At 41.7% G+C, this 13,263-nt stretch overlaps 1 protein-coding gene across 2 annotated transcripts in view; it reads left to right on the plus strand.

Annotated features, from left to right (window-relative positions):
• LOC307078052 (cadherin-2-like) overlaps positions 1–13,263 on the plus strand; it is a gene marked incomplete at its 3' end in the record, with an annotated part of 65,251 nt that overhangs the window by 22,269 nt on the left and 29,719 nt on the right. Inside the window, exons 3-5 of one of the 2 annotated variants that reach the window (XM_079739636.1) lie at positions 3,191–3,408; positions 11,632–11,808; positions 12,341–12,496. In XM_079739636.1, coding sequence (XP_079595762.1) covers positions 3,191–3,408; positions 11,632–11,808; positions 12,341–12,496 — 551 coding nt within the window. The remainder of the gene's footprint in view (positions 1–3,190; positions 3,409–11,631; positions 11,809–12,340; positions 12,497–13,263) is intronic. The other variant, XM_079739637.1, reaches the window with a different exon arrangement.

Consider the following 13,263-nt stretch of genomic DNA (forward strand, 5'->3'; position numbering starts at 1 on the left):
GTAATATATGTTGATATATTGTCTATATATGCATTTATTGTTAATACGTTGTTTGAGTTTACTGTACATTATGATTTTTCTGTCTGTTACCGGAGGACCTATGGATCAAGTATTGTCCGTATCAGACACTGGAGTCAAATGAGCCACGGAAACAATAGGACTATTCTGTTCGAAGTGTGACCCCCCACCAAAATCCGGATTGAGTCTCTATGTCATCATATTGCCTGTATTCTTTAAAATTACACACACAATGTCCCCATATTTAAATAAGGGGTTGTAAATATTACATCAGTAACATTTTTAAGTATAAGGATTTATTCTTCTTCTTAAATAGACTACAGGAAAAAAAAATCATCTATTTTATTTAGAAATAAATGAATGAGTGTTCATTTACTTTATTTAGATATAAGTACTTAATGTGGCCTCCAAATGTGTTTGTTCTTATAAACAGTGGTTGAAAAATCAAAGGGTCGCTAATCGCGGCTCACTTGACTGCAGAAGGTCTTGTCTGACACAGACTTTAGTTGATACCTTTATTAACAGTAAACGAATATATAGACAATATATTAACATTACATCTACATATATATATATGATCATATAACCAATGATTAAACAGCTTTCTTTTACGACGACTACAGGAGACACTGAGTGGTCTCTTATGCTAACTAAGTTAGCTTGTACACTTAACTTCCAGCCATGCCGTCAACTTCTGCACCCCCCTCCCCCCCCCCAAGAGTTTTGCATGACGTGTGTCAAGTAGAACATGTGTGCTTAAAGAAGCGCATCATTTGTGTGCATGCAAGAGTTACGTATCATGCGCAAGCTATGAGTGTGTCAAATAGTTATGTATTGTGCACAAGACGTGCGTGTGTACAAGAATTTTGTATCATGCACAAGTAGTATGCTTGTGTAAGTGTTTAACGAATGCAAATATGCAAGTTCTTTGTGTTTGCAAACGTAAATTTTGTGAACGCATTCAAGTTTTGTCTGTCTTCAGGTTTTTATTGTGTGCGTGAATGCAGGTTTTGTTCTTCAAGGATATTGCCTTAAACGGCCTCCCATACACCTGGAAAGGAATTTCATGCGGAAATCCATATGTGGATGTGCATGTGCCTGTTTTTTTTTTTTTTACTTTTTACATATTTGGCTTAAAAAAGTTAAGGTGCAACGTGTAAAATTAACAGTCCAAACATATGGGGCAGCATATAACCAGAAGGTTATGGTGTCCAACCCTTTTACAAGAAACAGGGCTATGTACCTCCTCCAGGTCTTTAATACCTCTCCCACCCTCCCCTTTCCCCCTCCCCCCAAACGCATCGCCCCACTGAACAAAGCGTAAAGCTTACTGCTTAAAGTTAATCTGTGCTGTGGCTCCGGCAAGTTTTTCTCATTCATGTGATCCGGTAAGTCAGAGCCAGCATTACATTTTCAGTGGTTCCACTGTGGTTCAACATGATTGACAAGAGGTTGTACTCTGGGCCTACATCTTCATTCTCCCATGTCTGACTGAGTGCAGAGTGAAACTATTGTTTGGCGTTAATAATAATATGTATTTTTAAATGATTATTTTCTAGCATAAAGAACATGGTGTTGATCAGCACAGCTTGCAGTCTTCTCATTGCACTACTAGATGACCAACAGCATATTAGCCCCTATAATTTTTGGAACAATGTATTAATTGATTGTGATATACACAGAATAAGAAAAGGTCCTTTAAAGTCTACAATAAGATAATCTACTTTAAGGGTTTTGTTCGGTTGGTGTAGGCCGTAAATACCAATACGTTGTAGCCAAATATTGTTTTATTTCTGCATGCTCACTTATCTCTGACTGTGTTTACTTCAGAGCTTGACTGTAAACGCCTGCTTGTTCTTATCCATTACATTCATCGGTTCATTCCATTAGGCCGGTGTGAAGTAATTACACATACGTCACTTGTTTTGCTTTCACATAACTAATGGTGTTGACCTAATTGTGCATGTTATTGATAGCAATTGAAATAGGTCCATATTCAAATGTACTTATAGTACGTATAAAACGTTTATACATTAGCATAATGGCATTATGCTAATATTGGGTATCAGTAGACTTTTTGATGAACATTTGTACTGTAGTTGAGGGGAAACACAAAAATCAATATATGAAAAAAAGAATAATTAATATAGAAAATCAATAAATGCTCAAAACAGATTATGTATTTATCGACATACCATTACATTCAAATTCATTAACATATGTCCAATAAATGTATACAGAAAATAGATGTATATAAATAAAGTCAAATCATCAAAGTTTATTTATGTACAAGCAAGAAACTTTGTATTCTCTGAATTGTTTTGTGTAACATTTTGTGTTCCCATGTTCGTGTTTTCTTTTCAACAATGAGTCTACAAAATGTCCTTCTGTAAGAGGGAATTGATGACTTCCCGATAACCCTTTAGATCAATAAACCTGAGTTTATTGATCCTAGCTTGGCTGTTATTAATGGGTGCACTAGCTCATGCTACACATGATTAGTGTTTAGTCGCCTTATCCTCTCTCCCACCCTCACAGTGTTTTCTGCCCCAGTTCCCCCACATTATATCGTGTTTGTGTGTGTGTGTGTGTGTGTGTGTGTGTGTGTGTGCGTGTGCCTCTGCCTGTGTGAATACCTGCGTGTTCCCTATAAGAACACAGCCATTTTCAGCCAATGAATGTGTGCTAGTTAAATGTGTAGTGAACATTCTGGGAGTATTAATTCCCATAGATTTCGTGATAGTTTCCACGGAGATAGTAAGGTCAGAGACATAGCAACACATAACACATACAAAAGGGGTAATCTGCACCTCTGGCTCGGGCTCACATTGACAACAGTCAGTGGTTGTTCACACATTATTCTTTGCCTGCCACAGACTCCTGAAGCACTCCATATTCATCTCTAAACATGAGTTATGTTATGTCTATATCGTTGAATGTCCTTCTCTAGTATGCTGCAATTGTTTACACACACTTTTTTTTTTATTGTGTTTTACACAATAGTATATCTGTATCCTATACAGCATTTGCGTTCAGAGATGTATAGCAATTATTTGTAGAAGTGCAAAAAAATAAATATATCTTTGAAAAGGAGCCGCAGTGCTTTCTTTGAGCAGATGTGTTTCCATTGAACAGGTCATGCCTGACTGCCTCTATTCTGTGTCTGTTGCAGTGAGCTTCAGGGACTGTGGCCAGAGCAGGGTGGTATTTGAAGCAAAGGACCAGTCGCACTTCAGGGTCGGTGTGGACGGTGTCCTCTACGCTGCACGTCACCTCCACCTGTCCGATGAGGAGACCAACCCATTGGTGGTGTACGCCCGAGACACGCAGTCCAAGCAGGTGTGGAAGATGCACGTGCATTTCATCTTGCAAGAAAAGGTAACGAAAGAGGTAAGGTCATTTGAAATAATGTTTCAAACCCAATTGTAGGGGTGGCCACTACTGCGGGGTACACAATTGGCCATTTTTCAAACAATTGTTGAAGAGGAATGGATTTATTTGGTGGTTAAGCCTATGAAAGATAACATTTCGGCCCACTGTCCGATTTCATTGCCCAACAGCCAGGTCCCGATTCTCGCAAGTCGGAATTGCAATCTCTTGGTTAAAAGCATGACTTAAGCTAAACCACGATGAAAGTGGCCATTCTATGCTAGCTTTGCACAAATTGTTATCGTAACATATAATAATAACATCATTATAATAATAATAATAATAATAATAATTAATATATCCGCAAGCGGTGTTTAATGGGGTCCGAGCAAAATTAAAAGTCAAGAACAAACTAATGGAAGATATATAAATATTACATATAATTCATATTTAAGTCATATTTAAGGAAAGATGATCCACCTATAAACCTGAACTGCAGCCTCATTCACATGGTCAAAATGTCTATTGATAAGCACACAACATACAGAAAACTCAAAGCACACATTTCTCAAGTGAATTAAGGGCTTTCTTCAAAGCCTATACCTGAAAAATCTTTGAAATTCTGGAGAAATTAAACATTTGTAGTCAAGAACACTAACGGAAGAAATATAAATATGACAGAGTTAATTATGAAGGAAAAATGGTTAATGAAGAAGTTCCCCTTAATGCCATACTGTGTCTTGGCAGTCCGATTCTTGGAAACTAATGAGCCGGAATGTTGATTGCCTGATGAATTTCAGGTGCTGTTCAATGTTGTGTTTCTTAAATGAGTGGCAATGACAGATTGTCATGTTCAGCTTGTTCATAATGCTCTAATCAGGATTCAAACTCTCAACCTAAGGATCACCAGTACACGGCATTATCCCGTTGAGCCACTGACATTCGTGCACTGCATGAAGCCTCATTCACATGGTGAAAATGTCGATTGATAAGCACACAACATCAAGAGAACTTAAAGCACACATTTCACAAGAGAAATAAGGGCTTTCTTAAAAGAGTACAGATCAGAAAATGTGCACTGTATCCACCTAATGATAGCCGTATGGTAGTTATGCAATAACAAAATGGTCATATAGGCAAAATGGGTTGAGACTGTGGACGTTTGGCTTTTCTATGAAATTGTGGGAAAAGTAAACATTTTTAGAGCAGAAGTTCAGGGTGAAAAAGATGCATATGATTTGAGAGATTAATATGATGAAAGAATTTTGAGTCCAGGTAAATCTAGTAAAGAGAAATAAGGCTAGTTCATATTTTTTTTAAATAGTGCCACCTTTGGGTGCAGTACCACAATTTGGGTTTATGGGTAGTGAGGGGTATTGGTATCCACCTAATAATAGTCTTACGTTTTTTTATACAATAACAAAATGGTCATATAAGAAAAATGGGCTAACTGCTCCAAATTTATTGGCCAATACTTTAAAATGGAGCTAAAAAAAACAAATTCTGTTCGATGATTTTTGTGAGGGTTGGTCTAAAGATTTTATGTGGCGATTTTGGTAAATTTCTTGTAGCCTGTGAATCTTTTTTATCATGTTTAGCTTTAAAATGAAATTGTGGCAAAAGTAAGGCTTAGGGTTTTATAAATGCATCTGATTCTAGAGATAAATATTCTGAAAGAATTTTAAGTCCAGGTCAATCTGGTGAGGAGAAATAAGCCTAATGCATGATTTTTTTACAATAGCGCCACCCTTGGGTGCAGTACCACAAATTTGGATTTATGGGTAGTGGGGTTTATTGGTAACATACCTGAAAATTTCAAGAGTTTTCGACTTAAGGTATAGGCTGCAGTATGATTTTACAGAATTTGAGGAAAAAAAAAAAACGAAAAACAATAGGGGACCAAGCAGCTTCTCTGCTCGGACCCCTAATAACATATATATATGGCATGAAAATGGACTGTACATCTTGCAGTGTGCTAGACTCATACATAGGCCTGTCGCGGTAAGAAATAAATCAATTAATTGAGCGATAAATTAAAATGAGCGATCATTTTTTGCCGGCCGCACTTTTTTTTAAAATCATTGCTTTATTGGCCTAATCTGAGAAGAAATCTATGCCATAAACAGAAATATTATAGGCCTTTATTACACAAGTCTTCTCAATACCGTGGAACGCTCCTTTCACTTATTATCATATAAAGTAGTCCGGTAACTTGTCAACCCAAGCGTCTTCTATTGCTAAGCAACGTCAACGTCTTTGGCGGACTATTTCTCTGCTGATCAACACTAAGAATGCTGCTAACGAATAAATTGTAAAAAAGACACAGCATGTGAAGTTATTTTTTCGTTTTGGCAAGTAGCCGTGTGATAAGCCGGATAATGTATAGAACGTCGCCGGTCATTATCGAAAATAAGCCCCTTCAGGGCGAAGTCGGGGCTTATTTTCCCGATAATGACCGGCGTTCTATACATTATATATATTTATATATATTATATATATTTAGCAGAGTAGGCCTAAGTAACAAATATCGGGTTGAAATTGGGCTTGGGCTCATAATTACAGGGCACAACGAGTAAACCCCGTCAAACATTTTTTGTTCTAGAGTTCTTGAGACTATTTTATTTATTGTTTTTGGTTGTTTTGTTAATTTATTCTGGATATTTTAAATGTCTTCCAGACGCCCAGTTCCAGTGTTCTTTAATAATAAAAGTTTATTGTTCTTCGAAAGGGTGTACTTGCATTATTATGCCATTATCATTATATTAGTTGAAAAACTGCACTATTATCGCTTATCGCAATAATTTCTTGGGCAATTAATCGGCCAGAAAAAAATGTTATCGGGACAGGCCTACTCATACATAACACACGCTTTTGCCGCCATGATTCTGTGTGATTACCGGTAGCCTCGGCTCCCAACTGTCTCGCGCTGCTGGTATGAAATGCTTGCCCTGGTTGCAGCTTTCACTATACAGCAGCAGGCGTTGGTTGGGCTTGAAGTGCCATGACAGCTTGTACACAACCAAAACCCTGTCTGGCCTCATGTGGTATGACACTGTAACCCATTACCTGGAAGACAACAGGATAGGGGAGAGGACTAACAAACCAACTCCAAAACTGCAGAAACCAGAAATGGTGGAAGGTTGGGCTTGGGGCTAGCAACCCCAACTCGCAAAATCCTACATGCTACAGAGACGTTGATGAAAACTAAAAAATCCCAAAGTCTTGGAAAGGAAGACTCTTCAGCGTCCCAAGCTAAAAAAAAAAAGACGACATACATGGAAAAGCGCAAGGAGACAGTGCGTCCGAAGCTTCTTTTGACCCCTAGACGACCCACCACCATAGCAACATTTAACGTGAGGACCATGTATGCAGTAGGAAAGACAGCAGTGATAGCGGAGGAGATGAGGAGGTACAATCTATCTCTCCTTGGTCTGGGTGAAACCAGATGGCTTCAGACAGGGCAGATCAAGCTGGCGAGCGGAGAGTCATACTGTACTCCGGGCACCCAGATGACTCTGCCCACAGACAGAGGGAGTACCATTCATGCTTTCCAAAGAAGCACAGAGGGACCTTATCAGCTGGGAACCCGTCAACTGAAGGATCATCACAGCAAGATTCCATACTACACACAAGAAAATAAACCTCCAGGTAGTACAATGCTACGCCCCCACCAACGACGCAGCCAATGAAACCAAGGACAACTTTTACAACCGACTATACCACATACCCCTGGCCAAGAAAGAAAAGGACATAATAATCCTGATGGGAGACATAAATGCCAAGATAGGAGGAAACAACAATGGCTGCGAACTGGTAATGGGAAGACGTGGGTAGGATCCATCAACGAAAATGGAGAAAGATTTGCAGCGGCTTGTGCAGACAACTTGGTTACCGGTGGGTCCATTTTCCCACACAAGGACATCCATAAAGCAACTTGGGTTTCTGCTGACCATACCACAGAAAATCAGATTGACCACATCTGCATTAGCCAAAGGTTTAGGCAGTCATTGCTTGATGTCACAGTTAGAAGAGGAGCTGATGCTGGATCCGACCATCACCTGGTTACAGCAAGGATTCAGCTGAAACTGAAACACATGAAACCCAGACAAGGAAGAGTCAAATGGAATGTACAGCAATTTCAGGATATAGGCGCAACAGAACTCTACCAAGTCACATTACACAACTGGTTCCAAGCACTACAACAGCAGGAAGCAGAAACCCCAAGATCTCTGGAGGATACGTGGAAAGGTCTGAAAAGCCTTTGGAAAGAGACATGCGAAGAAGTGGTAGGGAGAAGGGAAACAAACATCAAACCCTGGCTATCCACCGAAACGATTATGAAAGTGAGCGAGAGAAGGGGGAAGAAAGAGGTACTAAACAGAAGTAGAACCAGAGCAACAAAGGACACAGTGCAGAAGGAATATCAAGCAGCAAACAAAGAAGTGAAAGAAAGTGTCAGAAGAGACAAAAAGAAGTACATTGAGGATCTAGCACAACAGGCAGAGGAAGCAGCAGGAAAGAACAACCTCAAGGAACTCTACTTTACAACAAAAAAGCTCACAGGCAAGTTCAAACAAACTCAAGTACACATTAAAAACTCGTAGGGAACACTCCTCACAACCAAGGAAGACCAACTAAAGAGGTGGACAGATCACTTTAGAGTACTGCTTAACAGGCACCCCCCTCAAATAACAGCAGAGATCCCACCAGCCACAAACCTGTTGGAGATAAACTGCAACCCCCCCACCAAGACTGAAATCGAGAAGGGCATCAAGGCCCTGAGAGGAGGCAAGGCAGAGGGGCCGGATGAGGTACCAGCCGAAGCCCTCAAGGCAGACATCGAAACCTCCACCAGATTGGAGAGATGGCAACATTATAAAGATTCCAAAGAAGAGGACCTCAGGGAGTGTAAAAACTACAGAGGAATAATGCTGCTTCAACACCAGGGAAGGTGCTCAACCGCATTATACTCGAGAGACTCCAGAAGGTGGTGGATGAGAAACTGAGGGAAAACCAGGCCGGCTTCAGGAACAGTAGATCCTGTGGAGACCAAATAGCCACCCTCAGGATTATCATCGAACAATCCATCGAATGGAACTCTCCTGTCTTAGTAAATTTCATAGACTTTGAAAAGGCTTTTGACAGTGTGGATCGGGAGATGCCGTGGAAATTGATGGGGCACTATGGCATCCCACCAAAGTCCATCAGCATCATCAAGAACACCATGGGATGCAATGTCAAGTTCTCCATTAAGGATGCGTATCAGAGGCCTTTGAGGTCCTGATTGGGGTGCGGCAGGGATGCTTGCTTTCACCCTTTCTCTTCCTCCTCTGCATAGACTGGACTATGAAACAGGTAACCAACAACTGCCGAACCGGCATACAGTGGAGCCTGACCGAACAGCTAGAGGATCTGGATTTTGCTGATGATTTGGCACTACTTGCACACACCCACCAACAGATGCAGGAGAAATCACACAAACTAGAGATAACTGCTGCCTCGCTCGGGCTCAAAATCAACTCATCAAAAACCAAAGTAATGCGAATCAACAACAAGAAGAACACACCAATAACCGTGGATCAAAACCAGCTAGAGGCTGTAACCAGTTTCACATACCTTGGGAGTGTAATTAATATAGAAGGAGGATTGGAGGAGGATGCCAAAGCCAGAATTGGGAAAGCAAGGACAACATTTAACATCTTGAATAAAATCTGGAAAACAAAAAACATATCACTCAAGACCAAACTAAAAATCTTCAACTCAAATGTCATATCCACTCTACTTTACGGATCCGAAACCTGGAAGACAACAACCAACATACTCAACAAACTACAGACATCCAGCAACCGCTGTCTACAACGCCTCCTGGGAATCTACTGGCCCAACACCAGCTCAAATGCCAAGCTTTGGGAACTCACCAAACAAGAACCAATAGAGACCCAAATCAGGAGGAGGAAATGGAAATGGATAGGCCACACACTCAGAAGAAAAATTTCAATTACAAAGCAGGCCCTAACATGGAACCCACAAGGCAAGAGAAAGAGGGAAAGACCTAGAGCCTGATGGCCAAAATAACCAATAATATAACCAATAACAAACACACCACATATACAGTACAGATATAGGCACACGTTAAGGCCCATGGTGAAGACATCTCCCAACGATAGGGGCCTTCAGATGCTCACACAATGCACACACTCATTCGAATCTATCTGCTGATAGCACTCGGCCACAGCCCGGGGTGCTCAAGGCCAGGCAGGTGCTCTCGAGAAACCCCCACACCAGCCTTGACACACACAACTCGCAACACACAATTCTCTAGAAGAAAACACATAAGACTGATACACCCTGAAGGACATTACGCTCATTTGAAGCAGAACCTCTACAGAGGCGAAGCTCCGGACGACCTCAGCGCTGTTAGGGACTTTTCGCTCGATCGATCTCTTACGCTCTATAGCTCAGTATAACCTTTTTCACCTTACTAAATAAATCCGAGGCCCTCGTGCAGACAATTTTATCTCCTCTCCGTCTCAGTTTATCTCTTCAAGTAACTAGGCAGACTATTTTTCCCAACAAGCCACCTGGAGAAGAACCACAGAGCAGGAGATGAAGACGAAAGGGCTGACATGGCAACAACTGGATCGGAAGGCACAAGACCGAAGAGGATGGAGGGGTTTCATTGATGGCCTATGTTCCCTAGGGAACTTAAAGGCCTAACTTACTAACTTGGCTCCCAATTGGCTATCGTCTTTCCAACTTAACAATAAATATACTGCGTATCTGGCTGTCCTCGAGGTTCCCCCCCACACTACAAGATTTTGAATTGGTGCAGCCCTGGTTAGATTGGGTGAGGTGAAGGACAATCTAAACATACCCAACAACCCATGCACAACACTGTGTATTCCGGAGTAATAAATCACTCGAACAATATAAAATGGCTGACCCTAGTCAGAAGGCAGTGTGCTGGGCACCAGCATAAGCAAGGGAGTAGGAACCGGGGGGGACGGAGGGGACGTGTCCCCTCCAATATCGGAGACAGGCGCATTTGTCCCACCTAAAAATCATACCGGATCTGTCAGGTTTCCGATATGTGTCCCCCCCAATGTTAAACTCATTCCTACGCCCCTGAGCATAAGTAAGGAATAAACGCAGCCTGGGGTCCCGTTCAAATGTACAAATATGTCGAACAAAAATGGACCACGTGGTTAGTGAAGCCAAGAGTGGTTTGCCAACATTGATGAGATATTAGTTACTCGTCTCTATACCGTATCGTTTTTGACCAACATTGATGAGATATAAGTTACCCTCCTCTATACCTTATCGTTTTTACCAACATTGATGAGATATTAGTTACTCGCCTCTATACCGTATCGTTTTTACCAGCATTGATGAGATATCAGTTACTCTCCACTATAACGTATTGTTTTTTCTACCAACATTGATGAGATATTAGTTACTCTCCTCTATAATGTTTAGTTTTTTTTACCAACATTGATGAGATATTAGTTACTCTCCTCTATACCGTATCGTTTTTTTTACCAACATTGATGAGATATAAGTAACTCTTCTATAGTGTATAATTTTTTTACCAACATTGATGATATATTAGTTACTCGCCTCTACACTGTATCATTTTTTTTACCAACGTTGATGAGATATTAGTTACTCTCCTCTATATCATAAAGTTTTTTACCAACATTGATGAGATGTTAGTTACTCTCCTTTATAACGTATTGTTTTTTACCAACATTGATGAGATATTATTTTTCAAGAGTTAGTAGTTTTTATCAACTTAAACAGCTGAAACTGAATATCCTACCACAGTGCTTTCAGCATATTGTTTTTGCATTGGCAAGGAAACATCTGATGGATAGTTTTATTTCACCGTTGGTTTAATGTTGGATTTGTAGCCCAATGATTTGAAACTGTTAAAAGCCAGAATCAGAATAAAGAATTAAACACTGGTGTATACCAATAGTAAATGTTGTGCATTCATCAGGGAATACAACAACATATAAACAAGGACATTTTCCCTTTTCCATGCCTTTACCCTTAAAGGGGAGTGAGTAGGGACGACTGGATTACACCGTGTTTGCATTTTCATTCATTGCATCAAGCGCAATCTCTACAGAGGGGAAATGTAATTGGATTAAGACCAATTGTGCGGTTTTGTGTGTGCAGTTTTGTGTGTGTGTGTGCAAGCATGCACAACAGCCTCCCCAAAAGCATATTTCCTCCGTTCAGCAGGTGAAGACTGCAGGTGATGCAACCGGGTTCCGGCGGGTGCCTGAGATTGTGTTTCCGTGGCACAGCCAGGTTGTCGGGGGCGATGTGGTGAGGCGAGTGAAGAGGGACTGGGTGATCCCGCCCATCAACGTGCCGGAGAACTCCCGGGGACAGTTCCCAGAGGAGCTTGTCAGAGTAAGAGAGAGCCCCGTGACTAAAGCTAAACACACAAGTGCACACCTGTTGTTTTTGCCATGCATCTCTTTCACAAAGAGAGCAGACTCAAACACAAAGTGGGGGGATAATAAGTGCTACTGACGCCATGCCACTAGCACTTATAATGGTATAATAAACATCATGGTAATAATAATGGCCCTGCTGTCACATGTTTGTTTGTGTAAACCAGCTTGTTTAATTGGTCTTCTTTTGCTTTTGACTACTTTTGTACACATCAATTGGTACGTGTATGTGTTGACATTGTGTCCGTTGATTAACTTTGTAATGCAGTACTGCTCTCTCCATCTCAGCTCATCCAGGTCCACCTTCACCTTGTTCTCTCCTTCCACTTGACCTCCTCCCCAGGCGTTCTCCGCTCCCGGGGAAGGTCGCCTGGAGGCAGAGGCTTCCAGTGGGCGGAGAGCGGCAAGAGAGAGGGGGGGAGGTGTATTCCCCCTAGTGTTGCATGGGGGGAAAATATGATCGTATCGTTTACCCGTCTGTGCCGCAGATCCGTTCGGACCGGGACAAGAACCGTCTCCTGCGCTACAGCGTGACGGGCCCCGGGGCCGACCAGCCCCCCACGGGCATCTACATCATCAGCCCCATCTCTGGCCAGCTCTCTGTCACCAAGCCCCTGGACAGGGAGCACATCGCCAACTTCCATGTGAGGCCCAAGCCCCCAATGAGGGAACAATGCTTTTGAACTCAGTGTCTGTCTGCATGTCTGCCTGTCTGTCTTTCTGTCTATCTGTCTGTCTTTCAGCCACACAGTAAGTACAGATTTAACAGACGTATTTTGAGCTGCTTTTTCCGACCCAGTCTCGCAGACACCCTAAGGAGAGGAACTCCTGTTTGATCTTGGGAACAGCAGGGGGGGGAGAGCACAGTGCGAATCTCAGCCGCAGCTGGGGCTCACATCTGATGAATATTCATGTTTCAGAAGGAGTCGTCTGCGCCAGAGGCAAGACGCTAGACGCTGAGGCTAGGATCTATGATGTTTAGGAAACATGTTCAACAAAAAGAGGCACAGAAGTAGTATAAAAAGCCAGGTTGTGAACAGACGCCCCGTTGTGTTGGGCTTTGAACATAACGGTGGGCTGGTTAGCACAAACTAGAGGCGCAACAACTGATAGCATGCGGCTGGCCCTGCAGATGTGGGGAGCAAAGGACCGGACCTGGGATTCTCTGCCTATGCAAGGAAACCATTATTTACTGCTATGTCTATCTCAAAGCAAGGTATAGCAGTTAGTGTCCCCATTCTAGGGAAGGGCAGCTAGAGAGAATTGCATATTTGCTGTTGCTGTTGTCTGAAATATTTCAGAGGACAATGGTGTGGTATCCTAATTTGCCTATGGCTTGGTTTAAAACATGCGAGAAATAGAAAGCTGAATTACAAAATTTTACATGTTAACTGAATTCAAAGGAAATTGA

The sequence above is a fragment of the Pollachius pollachius genome, assembly GCF_949987615.1.
Source record: "Pollachius pollachius genome assembly, chromosome: 7".
Lineage (NCBI taxonomy): Eukaryota > Metazoa > Chordata > Actinopteri > Gadiformes > Gadidae > Pollachius > Pollachius pollachius.